The 21,646-nt window shown below is 46.1% G+C and overlaps 1 protein-coding gene across 4 annotated transcripts in view; it reads left to right on the forward strand.

Moving 5' to 3' along the window:
• The window catches only part of uso1 (USO1 vesicle transport factor), a 108,500-nt gene that overhangs the window by 33,409 nt on the left and 53,445 nt on the right, over positions 1–21,646 (forward strand). For 2 of the 4 annotated variants that reach the window (XM_070873131.1, XM_070873133.1), the window contains exons 5-11: positions 1,555–1,569; positions 4,515–4,618; positions 7,873–7,975; positions 11,492–11,547; positions 15,649–15,769; positions 17,697–17,875; positions 19,807–19,947. In XM_070873131.1, coding sequence (XP_070729232.1) covers positions 1,555–1,569; positions 4,515–4,618; positions 7,873–7,975; positions 11,492–11,547; positions 15,649–15,769; positions 17,697–17,875; positions 19,807–19,947 — 719 coding nt within the window. The remainder of the gene's footprint in view (positions 1–1,554; positions 1,570–4,514; positions 4,619–7,872; positions 7,976–11,491; positions 11,548–15,648; positions 15,770–17,696; positions 17,876–19,806; positions 19,948–21,646) is intronic. The other 2 variants (XM_070873132.1, XM_070873134.1) reach the window with 1 other exon arrangement.

Consider the following 21,646-nt stretch of genomic DNA (forward strand, 5'->3'; position numbering starts at 1 on the left):
TTCTTGACCGCTTGTTGCAATGAAGATAACAATAACATGCAGGTAACAGCAAGCAATTAAGAAACCAAATGGTATGTTGGCTTTTATTCCAAGAGAATTTGAGTATGAGTGTACAGACATCTTATTGCAATTATATCGGGCCCTGGTGAGACCACACCTGGAGCATTGTGCACAGTTCTGGTCTCCTTACCTAAGGAAGGATATACTTGCCATCGCGGGAGTGCAGCGAAGGTTCAACAGACTGATTCCTGGGATGGGGGAATTGTCCTATGAGGAGAGATTGAGGAGACTAGGCCTATATTCTTAGAAGAATGAGAGATGATCTCATTGAAACGTACAAAATTCTTAGAGCTTGACAGGGTAGATGCAGGGAGGATATTCCCCCGGGCTGGGGAATCTAGAACCAGGGGTCACAGTCTCAGGATAAGGGCTCGGCCATTTAGGACTGAGATGAGAAGGAATTTCTTCACTCAGAGGGTGGTGAATCTTTGGAATTCTCTGCCCCAGAGGGCTGTGGAGGCTCAGTCTTTGAGTATATTCAAGAAACATAGAAACATAGAAAATAGGTGCAGGAGTAGGCCATTCGGCCCTTCGAGCCTGCACCACCATTCAATGAGTTCATGGCTGAACATGCAACCTCAGTACCCCATTCCTGCTTTCTCGCCATACCCCTTGACCCCCCCTAGTAGTAAGGACTATATCTAACTCCTTTTTGAATATATTTAGTGAATTGGCCTCAACAACTTTCTGTGGTAGAGAATTCCACAGGTTCACCACTCTCTGGGTGAAGAAGTTTCTCCTCATCTCAGTCCTAAATGGCTTACCCCTTATCCTTAGACTGTGACCCCTGATTCTGGACTTCCCCAACATTGGGATAGAAACATTGGGATTCAAGGCTGAGATCGAGAGATTTTTGGACTCTGGGGGAATCGAGGGATATGGGGATCGGGCGGGAAAGTGGAGTTGAGGTCAAAGATCAGCCTTGATCTTATTGAATGGCGGAGCAGGCTCGAGGTGCCGAATGGCCAGCTACTGCTCCTAATTCTTGGGATCTTATGTTCCTATCTCCCACTTAACTTTTATGCAGCTTGTGTTCGGTAGCATTTGAGATTTTTGTTCTCGTCTTAAAAAAAGATCCCAGCTTGGCATCAGAGGTTAGATGTGCATCATGGCTTGAAGCCATTTTTACCCTCTCTTTCCCCCCCCCCCCCCATGTGTAACCTTTGTGGCAGAAAAAGCTATGAGCACAAATGGGGGATATTTTGGGATGATGCGTCTTTGTAGCGTGCGTTTAACAGGAATGTGGTTCATCCGTGAAACAGCACGCACACATGTTAATGCACTTCTTTAGATGGACAGTGTACTTGTGCCAGAATAAAGGCAATCACACAAATGGTGCCATCTAATTTTGAATGTGTATTCCAGCATGCCTTATCTCCGTGCTTTGTTTCGGGCACCAGTGCTCCTGCATGTCTGCTGCGTACAGTGCATTGCACTTGTGATCACCTGTTTTGTCTCAGTTGATGTCTCTCTTCTTTTTCATGTGTAATTCAGCAGATGCATCTGAAGGTAAAACTCTCATTACTTTTGCACGGCGCTGCTTCCAATAAGTTTGCAGATGGAAAAATGACATTTCAAATTTAAAAATCTGCCTAAATCTTGAATGCATGCTTATTAGCTGGACTAATTGTATTTGTTTATAAAGGTGGGAATGCATATATTCCTAATAGCAGAAGAGACAGATAGTTACCATGAATAAAATGCACATTTTTAAATTGGCAGCTGTGTGCTACATGCACAACTTATCCAAACATTTTCTCATACTAAAATATTCCTCCTGGTTTGAAAGGCTAAAAGGCTAATCAGTTTAAAAAAAAATTTGAAATGGCATCATCTTCAGAAGCAACTTAATCGTTAATGTTAACACAGATCAAAACCTCCGACATAAATCAAAGCTGGTCTGTGTTTTGAGAATTCGGCCTTTACTTGACTGTTGCCGCATTGTGCGTGATGACGGACTGCTTCAGAACACTTGTTTTTGATTTGATGTATGTGCGTCGGGTAAACATTTTGAGCGCAAATTGAGGGAGAGATTTGCATTTGAGTAATTGCAATCTGAAAATATCCTGGCACACCAATACTAAGAGAAAGCTTGGGGAGTTATGGATGTTAAAGCCTTTAAAATAAATATTGATAATATAATATAGAGATCAGGACTAACTCTTGGAATCTGAGTTAGCTGTCCGGAGCAAGCACTCACCCATAAACCTCCTTCAATTGGACAACGGCAGCTGTCCCTGTGCAACCTCATTTCTCTTGTATCTTCTGTTTCACTTTCAATTTACTCCTTTTCAAGTTATATTTATATCGTTGTAAATACTGCTTTAGTACAGTTGGAAATGCTGGGGTCGTCCCGCCTCCATAACATTATCTTCATTTTTCTTGACCAAAAACAATATAGAATCATAGAAGTTTACAGCACAGAAGGAGGCCATTTCGGCCCATCGTGTCTGTGCCGGCCGACAAAGAGCTATCCAGCCTAATCCCACTTTCCAGCTCTCGGTCCGTAGCCCTGTAGGTTACGGCACTTCAGGTGCACATCCAGGTACTTTTTAAATGTGGTGAGGGTTTCTGCCTCTACCACCCTTTCAGGCAGTGAGTTCCAGACCCCCACCACCCTCTGGGTGAAGACATTTCCCCTCAAATCCCCTCTAAACCTCCCCCCAATTACTTTAAATCTATGCCCCCTGGTTGTTGACCTCTCTGCTAAGGGAAATATGTCCTTCCTATCCACTGTATCCAAGCCCCTCATAATTTTATACACCTCAATAAGGTCTCTCCTCAGCCTCCTCTGTTCCAAAGAAAACAACCCTAGCCTATCCAATCTTTCCTCATCGCTAAAATTCTCCAGTCCAGGCAACATTCTCGTAAGTCTCCTCTGTACCCTCTCTGGTGCAATCAAATCTTTCCTGTAATGTGTAGAACTGCCGAGAATTACTGCTGCCTTGCCTATAAAAGTTACATTATGATTCTGAGGCAGGAAGTTGGGATAATGCAGTCTTGTGCCCGAGTTTCCATTTTAAAAACGTAGGAGAGTTGATGGACCTGTGTAAACCTGAGGAGGTTGTTGTAACACTGAGACTAATCTGTGGTTAAACCAGTGTACAATCTTACATAATAAAATACTGTAAATCGGAAATAAATATCGAAAATGCTGCCAGCACTCAGCAGGTCAGGCAGTATCTGGAGAGCGGAAGTTGGGGGTTAACGTTTCAGGTCCATGACCTTTGTATTTCGTATACACTGGTAGTTATGGATTAAACGATCCCATTATAAATAATATATATATATATATATATATTATTTATAAATATGGCCTGCAATAAACCCAATATTCACTATAAATGGGGTTGCAGTCATAATTCTAAATTGGGTGAGAATGACTGCTTTGCTAAGAAGCAAGGAAGTTACGCTAAACCTTTATAACTCACTGCTTAGGCCCCAGCTTGGAGTATTGTGTCCAGTTCTGGGCACCATACTTTAGGAAGGATGCTAAGGCCTTGGAGAGGGTGCAGAGGAGGTTTACCAGAATGGTATCAGGAATGTGTGGCTGGAGAAGCTGGGATTGTTTTCCTTAGAGCAGCGAAGGTTAAGAGATTTAATAGAGTTGTTGAAAATCATGAAGGGTTTTGATTGAGTAAATAAGGAGAAATTGTTCCCAGTGGCGAGTGGGTCGATAACCAGAGGACACAGATTTAAGATAATTGGCAAGGGAATCAGAGGGGCGATGAGAACTTTTTTACGCATCAAGTTGTGATGGTCTGGAATGCACTGTCAAAGGCTCGATTCAAGAGGATCTTTCAATGGGAAATTGGATCTATACTTGAAAAGGAAACATTTGCTGGGCTGTGGGGAAAGAGCGAGGGGAGTGGGACTGATTGGATCGCTCTGTCACAGAGCCAGCACAGGCTCGATGGGCCCAATGGCCGCCTCCTGTTCGACACGGTTGAGTCTTGTGGTCCTCAGTGCAAGTAATTACCTTTTTAATGATCGTTAACTGTGTTAATGGGCTTTAGACAGCCAGTATCTTTAAAATAATTCCCTGAGAGCAGTTCTGCTGTCCCATTTGGAGGTGACACAAAGGTTTTCTGTAGTGAAATCAAAAAATTGTGTGCTAACTGGTACCTTTGTACCACTTTTTTCAGATACAGTAGACATGTTTTAATAATGTAAATTTGACTTCCTCCCAACCTGAAATCCAAAGACCTTGATTGTTAAAACCAGGTGAATTATCTATTATGTGTCCGTTAAATTGTGGCCATATGTTAACTTTTCCTACCTCCTTCAGTCTTTTTAGCATTGCTGTCCTCGTGTTTATAATCTCCGACCCTAACAGCTTCTCGCTTCTAACTGTACCTGCTTCATCTCTAGATTCTGGTGGTTCTGCGCAAATGTTCTCGCTTGACAACATCCCTTCCGATTTACACATTTGAGTTTTTCCCCCCCTTTTGCAGAGGAGAATGCTCAGAAGCCGAGCTTTGATGAACTAGCTGGGCAGTTCACAGAGATTTATATCAAACACCAAGAAAACCTAACCCTGCTTTTATCCCTGTTAGAGGTGAGTTTCTGTTTCCATTTCAACACTTTAGTGGAGTAAGGAGATCAGATGGGTCTGAAAATCTTGGGGAAATTGATGTGTGGATTCACTATATGGTGCTGCTAATCAGGACAGTTAGCAGTGGGAGAGATGGGTTTGGCCGGGTGGGGGGGGGGGGAGGAGGAGCTTGATATTTGGCCGACTTGACAGGGAGGGGACTGAGCTGGAAAGTGAGGAAGGCCCACTTACCTCCGTGGATTTATACAGCACCTTTAACATAGTAAACGTCCCAAGGCGCCTCACCAGGAACATGATCAAACAAAGTTTGACACCGGGCCACAGAAGGAGATATTTAGACAGCTGACCAAAAGCTTGGTGGAAGAGGTAGGTTTTAAGGAGCGTATTAACACAGGAGAGAGAGGTAAGAGAGGTTTAGGGAGGGAATTCCAGAGTTTAGGGCCCAGGCAGTTGAGGGCATGGCCGCCGATGGAGCGATGGAAATCGGGGATGCTCAAGAGGCCAGGATTGGAAGAGTGCAGAGATGTCGGAGGGTTGTGGGGCTGGAGGAAGTTACAGAAATACGGTGGTCCGAAGGTTGAACTGAGACAGGTGATACAGGTTCCTGGGGCAAAATGGAAGTGGTCCTCTGTAATGTCTTTGCTTCATGGGTTCTTTGCTTAAGAATTCAGAGCGACACATTGCCATTAAGAACTAGTTGGTTTATTAGCAAAAGATTTAACAATCACACTACACATTACTAGCTCATCCACTAGGCTCACAACTACCTGCCCCATCGTGGATCCCCCGAACCCAACTGGCTGCGGTTTTATTGAGTCTTGTGAACATCACATGACTGGCTAAGGCACTCACAACTCAACAGTTCTCCCAACCCGTGAGCATACACCCTCCAAAGCCATGTTGTAAAACGTCAATGATTGGGAGATTGTGATCCCCCCCACCCCGCCACTGACCTGCCGTCTCCCCCCAAGCTCTGCCACTGACTATAAGTAGGGGTTCAAACAGTGACTCTGAGTTTTTGAGTCTATTTTTCGATTGTCGTTGCCAGCTCCCCAATAGCTGGGTGAATTTACCAGGGAGACCAGAGGGTTGATTCCACTTCACCATGCTGAATTGGTTGGTGAGAGTTCGGAACTGTTGGAGCTCCAGTGCCCGAGGTTAACGAGGGGAATACCATCCACGATTCCTACTCCTGATAACTATCCGGTGATCCCTGGGGCTCAGTGAGGACAGTACTTGAGTTGCCAGTGATGTTACCTGCAGTTGAACAACTCCAGCAAGGAGGGAGTGCCATTGGGGAAGGGATGAGAAACAAGAAAATGCTAGATGCCAATCATAAGTTTATGGTGCTGTATCTGAAGGGGGCTGAGGAAGGAATATTTTGCTTTCACTGATGAGTGAGGTGCAGTGTGCTGTTAGAGCTACCTCTCTAGATGGGCCCGCCTGCCTGTTAGTCACTTTTGGTGGTCTGATGACTTCTAATATTCAATGACAAATCGCCTTGAATGAAATGGTCATCTGTCGTCTCTACATTATGACCGCTCAATTTGTCTCGCATATCTTCCATTAGATTGAAAAAGTATATTGTAGTTGAAGGGGGTAACGGTGCTTAACTATTCTGCAAAGTCAGAGAAATTCTGGGAGAGTGGGACTCTTCAGTGAGTTTTCATCTGAAGCAAACGGCTTAAAATAAGCAAGGAGATCCAAATTTGCCCCATCACTCACAAGACCCAGCAGGACTCTCTGCTGGTGTGGGACATTTGAGTACGCTTGCTTTGTTCCTGCAGTTAACCTATAACATATCATCAAAGTAAACTTTTATGGGGGGGGAATTAAATGTATGCAATCATCGCTCTAAAACATCTCATTTTAAAATACTAGTACATTGCTATTACCCCATCTTGTGCAATTCTAACTATGCACAGCAATTACAGAGCAGATTCTCTCTCCCATGCAATCTGTTTTTTGGATCAATCTAAATATTTGCTGTTTTTAATCAGTAGGTACAGAAAAAAGCAATTGTGCAGTTCCATATACGAGGAGGAAATAGTGTGTTTTTTTAAGAGAAAGAAAGCTTGGGTTTTCCCTCTGTATTTGTAGAATATGTAGAAAAATGTTATCTACTTGCAGTGGGGTGGGAGAGAAGCTGGCTTAATTTTCCCATGAGATTTTGTTCATGTCTATTGTGTTGCTGCCTCTAATGAAGAGTCTGTGTTAACTGATGTTTTGACTGTGCTGTGAATCCAGCCGGATGTGTTTCATTTTTCTCTTTGCTCCCCTCTTGCTATCATCGTGTTATTCCCTCTACCTCCTCCTCTTCTCTTCCGCCGGCACCCCCCCCCCAACTCCCGCAGCTCCCACTCACCATCGCCTCATGTCTGTAGCTCAGTCTTCCCCCAATCGACATCTCTGTGTCAGCCGTGGCTCAGTGCGCAGCACACTCGCCTCTGAGTCAGAAGATCGTGGGTTCAAGTCCCACTCCAGGGACTTGAGCACATAAAGCTAGGCTGACACTCCCAGTGCGGTGCTGAGGGAGGGCCAGTGCTGAGGGAGCGCCGCACTGTCGGAGGGGCAGTACTGAGGGAGCGCCGCACTGTCGGAGGGGCAGTACTGAGGGAGCGCCGCACTGTCGGAGGGACAGTACTGAGGGAGCGCCGCACTGTCGGAGGGGCAGTACTGAGGGAGGGCCGCACTGTCGGAGGGCCAATACTGAGGGAGTGCCGCACTGTCGGAGGGGCAGTACTGAGGGAGCGCTGCACTGTCGGAGGTGCCGTCTTTCGGATGAGACGTTGAACCGAGGCCCCGTCTGCCCTCTCGGGTGGATGTAAAAGATTTCATGGCCACTATTACGAAGAAGAGCAGGGGAGTTATCCCCGGTTTCCTGGGGCCAATATTTATCCCTCAATCAACATAACAAAAACAGATGATCTGGTTATTATCACATTGCTGTTTGTGGGAGCTTGCTGTGCGCAAATTGGCTGCTGCGTTTCCCACATTACAACAGTGACAAACGCCAAAAGTACTTAATTGGCTGTAAAGTATTTTGAAGTGTCCGGTGGTCGTGAAAGGCGCTATAGAAACGCAAGTCTTTCTTTTCTTTCTCTGGCATTTGACCCTGTCTGCCACTAGCTATTGTGCCATCAGACCACTCGCTTTCTGCTTAATGTAGCTCCGTGAAAGGCTTTCCTATGCCGATTACACTTCACGATTGACTGCAAACTGTCGGGATTTTTGACATGTCAGTCCTTTCATTTCAGGAGTTTGATTTTCATGTGCGTTGGCCTGCAGTGAAACTTCTGACTGCGCTTTTAAAAAACCAAGGTCCTCAAGTTCAGCAGATTATCCTCGTCAGCCCAATGGGTAAGTACGCGGTTTACTCTGAACACTGCATCAAGTAAAAAGTAACGCGCCTGATAAACCCAGGACTAAATGAAACTTAACCAGCAGTCTTTTCACTCATAATGATTTTCCAAATCTAGATCAAGATAAAATTCACTTTGTCGATTTCGAAGTCTAATCCTGCTGCATTGTCGATATCTGATGTCAAAATTGTCTTACAATTTTTTTCCAGAAAGAATACACAACAAAATTAAGTGGCCAAACATTTAGCCAAAATAAAGCGCTGTCTTTTTAAAGGTTCAACAAAACATGAGTTGTATTTCCTAGCTATGCACTGTCTGCTGATCTATTTTAATACAAGTAATTTTAATTTTTGCTGAATCATGTATAATTTGCTTAGCAATGTGAAACTAAAACATAGAACTTGGTGCCTGTGAATGTGGAAAGTGCTATATAAGGCAAGCTTTACATATCTGGCCCATGGGTTCTGCGGTTCACAACTCTTTGCCCATGAAGAGAAAACGTTTGGGCACCCTTGTGTGGAAATGTAAATGCAGTTTGTGGATAGAAAGGAACTGTTGCACTAGCATTTTGTTAATAAAGGTGCATTATAGGGATTAATCAAAGTTCTTCTATTGGGGAGAATAGGGCAGTCCTATTTCACAGTAACATCCCTTTACTTAGCAGAGTAGGCTACATGCTTGTGTTTCCTGGAGGGCAGCATAGAGAAGGTACGAACAGCCCGCTTGATCGGCCCCCATCCACCACCTTCAACACTCACTCCCTCCACCACCGGCGCCCCCTGGCTGCAGTGTGTACCATCTACAAGATGCACTGCAGCAACTCGCCAAGGCTTCTTCGGCAGCACCTCCCAAACCCGCGACCTCTACCACCTCGAAGGACAAGGGCAGCAGGCGCATGGGAACACCACCACCTCCATGTTCCCCTCCGAGTCACACACCATCCTGACTTGGAAATATATCGGCCGTTCCTTCATCGTCGCTGGGTCACAATCCTGGAACTCCCTCCCTAACAGCACTGTGGGAGCACCTTCACCACATGGACTGCAGCGGTTCAAGAAGGCGGCTCACCACCACCTTCTCGAGGGGCAATTAGGGGATGGGCAATAAATGCCGGCCTTGCCGGCGACACTCACATCCCAGGAACGAGTTTTACAAAAACTACTGTATAAATGAAGAAAACCAGAGCTTGGACTGGGAGGAACAGCAAGTTAGGCACTTGGCTGTCTCACCTGGAGTCTGGGTACTCGTGAAAGTGGCTGTCAGGGTTCTATATGGAAGGAGCCTGAAGCTACTCCCAATGCTGATGGGTCTACAGCACAAACTTTCCCCCAGTTGTCAATTGTGGTCAGAGACCCTGAAAGGATGGTCAGCAGGAATCCATTCCTCGTCAGAAGAGACCAAGAGCGTAAAGTTCCCCCTAATTTCCAATTCCAGTCAAAGGGAGGAAATATCCCCCAGTGGTGCAGTTGCGTGCTCTTCTGAAGAAGGGGCAGAATAAAGGGAGCTTTTCTCTGCATCTAACCTCACCCGGGAGTGCCAGATGCTGCTGGTGGGTGTCCAAATGGAAAGCTAATGTCCTTGCATCGATGAGCATAAATGAGCAATTTTAGAAAGTAAAGCCAGACAAGGTTTCTTTTAATCGCAAGTGTGTTTTCAAAATTCAGGAAGGCAAAAATGGTGATGAAAATGTGCGTAAAGTGTGAGCAAAAGTTTGGACTGTGACGTGTATCGTATATAAATAATCTCTCCTGTGTCATTGTTCATGGGCTGAGGGGCAGAGGCCTGTGAGCAGGTAGTGAGAGTGGCAGGGTAGTGGCAGACCCAGGGGTGTGATGGTGGGTGTTTGCTCCACTGTGAGACACGCACACTGAGTGCAGTTGCATTGTGAGGCAGAGACTCAATAACCTGGAAACTGAAGCACAACCTCCAGAAATCATCACCAGATTAGCCTGGCTGCCTCCCAGAGAAGAGATTGAGCAGACTAGACCGATATTCTCTAGAGTTTAGAAGAATGAGAGGTTATCACATTGAAACATACAAAATTCTTACAGGGCTTGACAGGGTAGATGCAGGGAGGATGTTTCCCCCGGGCTGGGTTGTCTAGAACCAGGGGTCACAGTCTCAAGATAAGGGCTCGGCCATTTCGGACTGAGATGAAGAGAAATTTCTTCATTCAGAGGGTGGTGAATCTTTGGAATTCTCTGCCCCAGAGGGCTGTGGAGGCTCAGTCTTTGAGTATATTCGATAGATTTTTGGATATTAAGGGAATCGGGATCTGGGGATAGTGCAGGAAAGTGGAGTTGAGGTCGAAGATCAGCCATGATCTCATTGAATGGCGGAGCAGGCTCGAGGGGCCGAATGGCCCACTCCTGCTCCTATTTCTTAGGTTCTCCCGCTACCAAATCAGCCTTTCGAATCCCTGGCCCCACCCGATCCCTTCGCACTCCTTCTCCCATCGCCTTCTGGCCCAATGTGAACCTCAGGTCTGAACTGTCCTGCCTTTGTGCTGCTACAAACTGTAGCCGACTATATCCCCAACATTCACTGATTTGTCTCCTTTTTTTTTACAAAAATAAAATGTTAGCAAATCAATTTGTTTAATACAAATTAGAGATTAGATCACAATTTATGCTTTTCACTTTCGGAAGAATGTGAAGGCCTTAGTGAGGGTGCAGAAAAGATTTGCCAGATGGTTCCAGGGATGAGGGACTTCAGTGACGGGGATAGACTGGAGAAGCTGGGGTTGTTCTCCTTGGAGCAGAGAAGGTTGAGAGGAGATTTGATCGAGGTGCTCAAAATCATGAGTCTGGACACGAGGAAAAACGCTTTTACGCAGCGAGTGGTTAGGATCTGGAATGCGCTGCCTGAGAGGGTGGTGGAGGCAGACTCAATCGTGGCTTTCAAAAGGGAGTTGGATAAGTTCCTGAAGGAAAAACATTACAGGACTCCGGGGAAAGGGCGGGGGAGTGGGACTGGTTGAGAGCCCCCACGGGTTCGACGGGCCGAATGGCCTCCTGTGCTGTAACCGTTCTGTGATTCTATGCTGTTGTAGGGTAATTACATATATATGTTTTAAAAGCATACGGACGGGTGGTTAAATACGAGGACACGTAGATTTGCACAATTTAACCAATTTAAGCCACAGAAGACATTTTGAACGAAGCATAATGACAACGTTAAAATAAACTGGATCATGACAAAAAAATTGGTCAATTTAAATACGATGAAAAAATAAAACCACAAATGATTAGGTGGTATTTTTCATCTGTTTTAAGTTCAATATTTTTGGTTGTGAACAATGCGGAGGGCTGTGTGTGTGTTCGTGTCACTGTGTGTGAGACTGTGTGTGTGTTAGTGTGTAACTGTGTGTTAGTGTGAATGCACCTTTGAATGGAGTGTGAGCAGCTCAGAAAGCTATATAAGTATGTTGTCTATTGAAGGAGACATGATTCCAATACCATTTTGTATGAGGATACCTTTTCAGCAAGTTTAACTGTGAATCTTAACCGTACAGGTGTGTCGAGGATGATGGATTTGCTCGCAGATTCCAGAGAGGTGATTCGTAATGATGTAAGTATCCTCTGCCAATAATTCTGTGCCTTGAACATGCCTGTCAAAACTGAACAAAAATTTTCAAACCTAGTTATGCAATCACTAAAGTGTGTGTTTAGAGTAATGTTCCTTGACTAAGAAATTGTGTAGATTTGTACAGGTGCAACATCCAAAATCCGAAGTTCCGGACACCGGGCCGATCCGTGGCGGGGTCTTCCACAAACGGGAAAATATTCCGAAATCTGGACTCCACCCGCTCCGGCTGCCCGACCTCCCCCGGCCTCGGTCTGACCTCCCTCTGACCTCCTGACATCCCCTGTCCTTGGTCCGACCTCCCATGTCTCCCCAGCCCCTCCCCCCCTCCCCCCCAACTTCCTTGGCCTGACCGACGCTCCCCTACCTACCTCCTTCCTTGGCCCAGGCAAAGACTTTCCGAAATCCGGAACGGCCTCAGTCCCGAGATTTCCAGATGTCGGACGTGTCACACCTGTACAACATTTGAAGTAGTGGAGAGGGATTGAAACTAGAGTGAAAGTAGGTGACCTTGGGAATATTGCTGAAATTCTACTGGCTGGTATCAGATAGAATCTTGACTTGGTTAGTTATTATCTACCCTGATGGAGCAGGACCCACAGTTCAAATTTGCTAACATTGTTTTCATAGAATCGTAGAAATTTACAGCACAGAAGGAGGCCATTCGGCCCATTGTGTCTGTGCCGGCCGACCAAGAGCTATCCAGCCTAATCCCACTTTCCAGCTCTCGGTCCGTAGCCCTGTCGGTTACAGAACTTCAGGTGCACATCCAAGTACTTTTTAAATGTGGTGAGGGTTTCTGCCTTTACCACCCTTTCAGGCAGTGAGTTCCAGACCCCCACCCCCCTCTGGGTGAAAAACGTTCTCCTCAACTCCCCTCTAAACCTCCCCCCAATTACTTTAAATCCAAGTCTTGTCTTTTTTGGGGAGATTGCCACTGAAGCCCCTGTTTTGGCCACAGCTCTTGGGGTGCACGGAGCCAAAGCTTTAAGTCCTCAATGAGAGCCAATGACGACTTTCTTGCACTTTTACCTGAAGATATAATATAGAAATTAGGAGCAGGAGCAGGCCATTCGGCCCTTCGAGCCTGCATCGCCATTCAATAAGACCATGGCTGATCATTCAACCTCAGTACCCCTTTCCTGCTTTCTCTTCATACCCCTTGATCCCTTTGGCCGTGAGGGCCATATCTAACTGCCTTTTGAATAGATCTAACGAACTGGCCTCAACAATTTTCTGTGGTAGAGAATTCCACAGGTTCACAATTCTCTGAGTGAAGAAGTTTCTCCTCATCTCAGTCCTAAATGGCTTACCCTTTATTCTTAGACTGTGACCCCTAGTTCTGGAACTCCCCAGAACGGGAACATTCTTTCTGCCTCTAACCTGTCCAATCCCGTCATAAATTTATATGTTTCTATGAGATCCCCTCTCATTCTTCTGAGCTCCAGTGGATACAAGCCCAGTTGATCCAGTCTCTCCTCATATATCAGTCCCGCCATCCCGGGAATCAAATCTGGTGAACCTTCGCTGTCCTCCCTCAATAGCAAGAATGTCCTTCCTCAGATTAGGAGACCAAAACTGAACACAATATTCCAGATATGACCTCACCAGGGCTCTGTACAACTGCAGTAAGACCTCCTTGCTCCTATACTCAAATCCTCTAGCTATGAAGGCCAACATGCCATTTGCCTTCTTCACTGCCTGCTGTACCTGCATGCCAAGCTTCAATGACTGATGTACCATGACACCCAGGTCTCGTTGCACCTCCCCTTTTCCTAATCTATCACCATTCAGATAATCTGTCTTCCTGTTTTTGCCACCAAAATGGATAACCTCACATTTATCCACATTATACTGCATCTGCCATGTATTTGCCCACTCACCTAACCTGTCCAAGTCACCCTGCAGCCTCTTAGCATCCTCCTCACAACTCACACTGCCACCCAGCTTAGTGTCATCTGCAAACTTGGAGATATTACATTCAATTCCTTGATCTAAATCATTGATGTATATTGTAAATAGCTGGGGTCCCAGCACTGAACCCTGCGGCACTCCCACTGGTCACTGCCTGCCATTCTGAAAAGGACCCGTTTATTTCGACTCTCTGCTTTCTGTCTGCCAACCAATTCTCTATCCACGTCAGTACATTACCCCCAATACCATGTGCTTTAATTTTGCACACTAATCTTTTGTGTGGAACCTTGTCAAAAGCCTTTTGAAAGTCCAAATACATCACATCCACTGGTTCTCCCATGTCCACTCTACTAGTTACCATCCTCAAAAAATTCTAGAAGATTTGTCAAGCATGATTTCCCTTTCATAAATCCATGCTGACTTGGACCGATCCTGTCACTGATTTCCAAATGCGCTGCTATTTCATCTTTAATAATTGATTCCAACATTTTCCCCACCACCGATGTCAGGCTAACCGGTCTATAATTCCCCATTTTCTCTCTCCTTTTTTAAAAAGTGGTGTTACATTAACTACCCTCCAGTCCATAGGAACTGATCCAGAGTGAATAGAATATTGGAAAATGATGACCAATGCATCCACTATTTCGAGGGCCACTTCCTTAAGTACTCTGGATGCAACCTATCAGGCCCCGGGGATTTATCAGCCTTCAATCCTATCAATTTCCCTAACACAATTTCCTGACTAATAAGGATTTCCTTCAGTTCCTTCTTTTCGCCAGACCCTTGGTCCCCTAGTATTTCCGGAAGGTTATTTGTGTCTTCCTTAGTGAAGACAGAACCAGAGTATTTGTTCAATTGGTTTGCCATTTCTTTGTTCCCTGTTATAAATTCACCTGATTCTGACTGCAAAGGACCTACGTTGGTCTTCACTAATCTTTTTCTCTTCACATATCTATGGAAGCTTTTGCAGTCAGTTTTTATGTTCCCTGCAAGCTTACTCTCATACTTTATTTGTATGGGTGTTCACATGCTTGCACTGAACAACCCCTCTGTGCTGTCTGTGTTTCCCATGCTCTCGAAACCTCAATCACACGCAGTCACAGAATATATTAAATGTGTTATTCATAGTTTGTCCATTTAAAAAATAAAAATAATTGTCCCATTTTAAATGATTGTTTCCCCCACCTTTTTAAGATGGCTCTTGTCGGTGGTGAGGAACTGCACAGCAATTGCTCAAAGTATTGTCCCTCAGATTTCTCTTCAGGCAATACTGCCGCAGTGAGGCAGAGATCTGTGTCTTTATAGCTCTAAGGGATAGCGTACTGACTAATCTGTCACATCATAGCCCAGATTTTTAAATATATATATAAACATCAACGCCGAGAGCATGCAGAAACCAAGCACGGGCAGCGGAAAGAGCATGCGGCAAACCAGTCCCACCCACCCCTTCCCTCAACAACTATCTGTCCCACCTGTGACAGAGTCTGTGGCTCTCGTATTGGACTGTTCAGTCACCTGAGAACTCACTTCAGGAGTGGAATCAAGTCTTCCTCGATTCCGAGGGAATGCCTATGATGATGATGATATAAACATAAATTAAATGTGGCTGAATCTAGTCCATGTCAATCTGCTTTGGGACTTCTGCCAAATTGAGAGAACGTTCGCACAGTGGTTATGTTACTGGACCAGTAATCCACGGGCCTGGACTAATAATTCGGAGACACGAGTTCAAATCCCACCACGGCTGCTGTGGAATTTAATTAAATAAATCTGGAATTTTTAAAAATCCAGAGTCAGTAATGGTGACCATGAAACTACCTGATTGTCGTAAAAATCCATCGGGTTCACTGATGTCCTTCAGGGAAGGAAATCTGCTGCCCTTGCCTGGTCTGGTCGATACGTGACTCCAGACCCACAGCACTGTGGTTGGCTCTTTTAGGCCCTCTGAAATGATCCACATGGACTGCAGCAGTTCAAGAAGACAGCTCACCAGTTCGGGATGGGCAATAAATGCCAGCTTTGCCAGCGACACCCACATCCCAGGATCGAATATTAAAGCAGAGACACCCTGTACTGTTGTTTCAGCTCTAGGTTGGTGGGGCTGTTAAAATAGCTGGGAGAGGGAGAGAATGGTAGCCTTCGAAAAGTAAAAGTATATTTTTTTCCCCCCAGGGCCTGCTGTTGCTGCAACAACTAACGAAAGCCAATGCAGCCATTCAGAAGATTGTCGCTTTTGAAAATGCCTTTGAACGCCTGCTGGATATTATCACTGAAGAAGGGATGAGTGACGGAGGTATTCCTGATTCTAAACGGACTTGATCAGTCAATGAACAATGTTTGTTTATCTACAGATCAAAAGCCGCGGCACTATTTTATTTTTTAGCTGCATAGTTATAAATATCTTCACGGAAGTCGCAATGCAGTTTGCTGGTGATTTTGCCTTCCATTGCAAAAACTTCATTTTAAAAAAAAATAAGTTGTTAAAAGTTGAATGACATTACAGTCGTATTCCCACATTCCCACATTCAATCAAACTATTGCTGACTGTGAAAGTGTTGGAGCTGCTGCTACACATGACTTACCTTGTCCATTTCATTTGTAGAATCTGTACTGCATGCCAGGTAATAGCTGTAATTTAACAAATTCGCAGAGGAGTGCGAGGGAATGGCAGACACTAAATGCGAACGTCGCCGCGGTTTTTGCAGAGGTGCTGGGCACTGCGATTGCAGAAACATCAGAAGTGGGTGTAGAACTGTTAGTGGAGGCGAGTATTTCAGGATCAATGGGGCTACTCACACACCGCAGACACATCACACGGATTTGATCATTTACATCCAAGGGAATCTAAAGACAGGCATGCATTTTTATAGCACCTTTCACGACCACCGGACGTCTCAAGGCGCTTCATAGCCAAATGAAGTAGTTTTGGAGTGTAGTCACTGTTGTAATCTAGGAAAGAAATAGAGGAGGATCTAACTAAGATTTTCCAGAGTTCTGTGGAAAGGAAATGTGTGACAACCCTCTTCAAAAATAAAAGATGAGGATAAGCCAAAAAATGATGGGGATAACACTACTAAGCACTTAATCGAGACCAGTCGGTATTGATTTTTAAATCAAAGTACAAATGGATTCCTTGGTTTTAGATCTCCAGGCGTAGAGTGAAAAAGCAAGAACACAAGGCTGAACTTGTATAAGACCTTGAGTTGCAGTTGGCGTATTGTGTACTTTCCATTCTAGGAAGAATAGACCAATTGCAATGTAGATTGACTTGGATTTTACAGAGATATGGGATTGCAGTAATGGAGAGATTTGAGGAGTTAGGGATTTGTTCACTGGGTTGGCGGACGATCGGATAGAAGCCTTTTAAAGATTATGGAAAGGATATGATTGTGTTAATAGTGATAGATTGGGATAGTTGGAGATTCAGGAGTGAAATTAAGAAACACGTCTACACACACAAGGTGGTAGAAGTTTGAAACTCTTCAGCAAACAGCAATTGATGCGAGACAATTAATGTAAAATCTGAGATTCTGATCATTCAAATCACCTGCAGTATTGAATCTCTCCAGGCCCTATTGACCATGTCCTGTGCATCAGGAACACTCTCCTTTTGAAAGAAAGACTTGCATTAATATAGCACCTTTCACGACCATCGGTCGTCCCAAATTACTTTACAGCCAACGAAGTCACTGTTGTAATGTAGCCAATTTGCGAACAGCAGGCTCCCACAAACAGCACTGTGCTAATGAACAGATAATCTGTTTTTGTTATGTTGATTGAGGGATAAATATTGGCAGACGGAGCCTCGGTTTAATGTCTCGTCTGAAAGATGGCACCTCCGACAGTGCAGCGGTCCCTCAGTACTGCCCTGGGAGTGTCAGCTTGGATTTTGTGCTCAAGTCTCTGGAGTGGGACTTGAACCCACAGCCTTCTGACTCAGAGGCGAGAGTGCTGCCCACTGAGCCATGGCTGACGTTGTATTTTGGCAAAATACACATTTGCACAATAATGGGGGATTTTAATCATCAATGTTGAACAGCAGTGTGAGGAACTTCAATTCCTTAATTTACAATGCAAAGCACCCTCTGGAGTTTTGTGACAAAAAAAATGCCAATCCTGAACCGATTCCATGACAATGCTGTAAATTGAGTTGTGTAGAATTTAGGGGCACTTTATAAAATACCTGTTAATAAATGTCTTCAATGTTTTGTGTGTTGTAGGGATTGTGGTTGAAGATTGTCTACTGCTGCTCCTTAACTTAATGAAGAACAATAGTTCAAATCAGAATTTTTTCAAGGAGGGTTCCTACATTCAGCGCATGAAACCTTGGTTTGAAGTTGCGGAAGACAACACTGGCTGGTCTGCGCAGAAAGTGACCAATCTTCACCTGATGCTGCAGGTATTAATTCATTGAAACTTTTATACAGTTCCGTTTAATATCCTCGACACCCCAAAGCACTTCATGGCCTTTCCAAGTGTAGTCGCTGTTCTGTTGTAGGCAAATACAGCCTCCAGCAAGATCCCAGGAACAGTGACCTGAAAGTCGAGTTATTCTATTTTCATAATTGAAGACTGGTATTGGGAGAAAACCCCTTGCTCGTCACAAAGTGCCACGAGATCTTTTACCTCCAACTGATCAAGCGGGCGGGGCCTAGGCTCAGCCTCTGATCGGAAAGGCAGCACCTCCAACAATGCAGCAGTCCCTCCGTGCTTCCTTGAAGCAAGATCTGAGATTATGTACTGAGCTCCTGAAGTGGGAGTCGAGACCAAAACTTTCTAGCTCGGCAGTAAGAGTCCAAGCAGGCTGCTGCGTCTAATTAACGAGATTTGAATGACTTTTTCTTCAATAAATTTATTGCCCTCTTGCACATTGATGTGTGCGGTGCAAAGTTTGAAAAGTTTATCCTGCCACTTGAAACTTTTCCAGAATGCCGAACCCTGCTCCACTAAAACACTGATTGTAGTTTGGTTTCAGTGCTGTCGTGCCGGGGCAGTTTTTCAGGGCACCATAGAAAGTTACAGCACGGAAGGAGGCCATTCGGCCCATCGTGTCTGCGCTGGCCGACAACGAGCTATCCAGCCTAATCCCAATTTCCAGCTCTTGGTCCATAGCCCTGTAGGATACGGCACTTCAAGTACTTTTTAAAAGTGGTGAGGGTTTCTGCCTCTACCACTCTTTCAGGCAGTGAGTTCCAGACCCCCACCGCCCTCTCGGTGAAGAAATTTCCTCTCAAATCCCTGGTTGTTGACCCCTCTGTTATGGAAAACAGGTCCTTCCTATCCACTCTATCTCGTCCCCTCATAATTTTATACACCTCAATAAGGTCTCCCCTCAGCCTCCTCTGTTCCAAAGAAAACAACCTCAGCCTATCCAATCTTTCCTCATCACTACAATTCTCCAGTCCCGGCAACATCCTCGGAAATCTCCTCTACCCTCTCTGGTGCAGTCACATCTTTCATGTAATGTGGTGACCAAAACTGCACGCAGTACTCCAGCTGTGGCCTAACCAGTGTTTTATACAGTTCAAGCATAACCTCCCTGCTCTTCGAATCTATGCCTCGGCTAATAAAAGAAAGTATCCCGTGTACCTCCTTGTGTCCAGTTGCATCAATCTCCTGGGTTGCGTGCTAAGGTTGAACCATGAAGTGCTCAGTCTTCTGCTCCTCCAGGCACCTATCTGATGCGTCACCGAGACCTGGTTTTCCTTCTCTGACGCCTGCCTGCTTCCTTTACCCTCTCCCTTTCCTGACAAAACCCGAATCCACAGCTGCGTCTCTAGATCGCAGTTCCTGCATACCCTCTGCACTAAACTTCTAAGATTCTATGGCAACACCTTTTCGAGCTCAGTTGAACTGATCCATTTGGTGATACGTTTAAGGAACAGATGATTTTGAATTTATGCTTTTCATAAGAGGTGTAATTCAAATTTATGAAAATATTATTCTTTCCTCCCCTTACGCTCCCCTTTCCCTGCCTCTGCACTTGCTTAAAAACCTGTTGCATGTCTAACCTTTTCCAGTTCTGACGAAGGGTCATCGACCTGAAACGTTAACTCTTGTTTCTCTCTCCACAGATGCTGCCTGACCCGCTGAGTATTTCCAGCATTTTCTGTTTTTATTCTGAAAATGTTATTTGCTTGGGAGACTTACTGAAGTTTGTCTCTTGGGACACTGCTTGCAACTTAAGTTTCAGTGCATATTTTCTTTCAAGTTGAAAAATGTGGCTGGTTGAAAAAGCAAATTCTGTTAACCGGTGTCCCTGGACTGGCATGGTATGCTGCCGTTCTACCTGCAGAGTTGATTGAAATTTCCTGTGATTTTTAATCTTAGCTGGTGAGAGTGCTGGTGTCTCCTGTGAACCCTCCTGGCGCCACAAGCAGTTGTCAGAAGTCTGCCTTCCAGTGTGGCTTGTTGCAGCAGCTGTGTACCATCCTGATGGCAACTGGAGTTCCCGCTGACATTCTCACTGAGGTGAGTTACATAGAATTTTACAGCACAGAAACAGGCCATTCAACCGGTGTTTATGCTCCACACGAGCCTCCTCCCTGCTTACTTGCAACACCCTATCAACATATTCCTTTCTCCCTCGTGCATTTATCTAGCTCCCCCTCAAATGCATCAATGCTATTCACCTCAACCCCTCCCTGTGGCAGCGAGTTCCACATTTTCAACACTCTCTGGGTAAAGAGGTTTCTCCTGAATTCTCAACTGGATTTAACAGTGACTGTCTTATATTTATGTCCCTCTAGTTCTGGTTAAGAAAGGGAAGATAGACTATGGGCCCAAGTTTCGGGCCGCGCCTAGAACGGCACAGCCCCGACCTGGACGCCCGTTTTTTGCGCCACAAAGTGCGCCTAAAAAAAAACTCACCTATTCTCCGGCTCCCTGCTGGTCCTCTGGAGCTGGGCGCGGCGCAGCATGAGCTGTGGGGGGCGGAGCCAGGTCCCTGCGCTGAAAACAGTGCCGGGACCTCTGCACAGGCGCGCTACAGTGGGCGTGCATGTGCAGTAGCTCCAGGCGCCCCAAACTGTGGGAGGGGCCCGAAGCACGCAGCCCCTAGCCCTGGCCGAATGGCTTCACTGGGGCTGCCTCCCACGCCCAGCTCCAGACCCGACTCGACTCTTCCCCCCCCCCCCCCCCCCCTCCCCCCGACCTGACCTCCGCTCCCGACGCCCCCCCGACCTCCGCTCCTGACCTGACCTCCCCCCCGACTGACTTCCACTCCCGACCTGACACCCTCCCCTCCTCCCCCCCTCCCTTCTCTCCCTCCCTCCCTTCTCACCCCCCCTCCCTTCTCACCCCCCCTCCCCTCCCTCCCTTCTCACCCCCCCTCCCCTCCCTCCCTTCTCATCCCCCCTCCCATCCCTCCCTTCTCACCCCCCCTCCTCCTCCCCCTATCTCCCCTCTCTCCCCCCTACCCCTCTCTCCCCCCTCCCCCTCTCTCCCCCCTCCCCCTCTCTTCCCCCAATCTCCCCCACACCCCTCTCTCCCCCTCTCTCCCTCTCTTCCCCTCTCCCCCTCTCTCCCCCACTCCCCTCCTCTCCCCCCCCTAACCCAACTCACCCCCCCTCCCCCTCCACCCCCATCCCCCCCCCCTCCACCCCCGTCCCCCGTCCCCCTCCCCTCCACCCCTCCTCCCCCTCCCCTCCCCCTCCCCTCCACCCCCCCCTCCCCTCCACCCCCCCCTCCCCTCCACCCCACTCCCCCTCCCCCTCCCCCCCTCGCTGTCAGAAACACACACACAGGCAGACAGAGAGATAGAGACACTGACAGAGACACACGGGTGAGGGGGGGGGGGGGCGTCCCAGCACGCTGTTGGAGGGCTCCCGGTGCTGCAGTCGGTAAGTAGAAAATGTTTTTTTTATTGATTTAAAAAAAATATATATTTTTTATTAATTTTTTTTGATTGATTTATTGGTTGATTTATTGATGTATTTATCATTTATTATTGATGATGGCTCTTTTTGTAAAACTGAAGTGTTTAATGTTTGTAAACTTTCCCTTTAAACCCCCGCCCCCCCCCTATTCTCTATGCCTGATTTTCTAAGGTTAGACAAGGTTTTTCTGAGCGTACAAAAATCTACACTTACTCCATTCTAAGTTAGTTTGGAGTAAGTTTTCACTGCCTAAACTTTCAAAACGGGCGTAAGTGGCCGGACACGCTCCCTTT

The sequence above is a fragment of the Pristiophorus japonicus genome, chromosome 2 (genome assembly GCF_044704955.1).
Source record: "Pristiophorus japonicus isolate sPriJap1 chromosome 2, sPriJap1.hap1, whole genome shotgun sequence".
NCBI classification, from domain to species: domain Eukaryota; kingdom Metazoa; phylum Chordata; class Chondrichthyes; family Pristiophoridae; genus Pristiophorus; species Pristiophorus japonicus.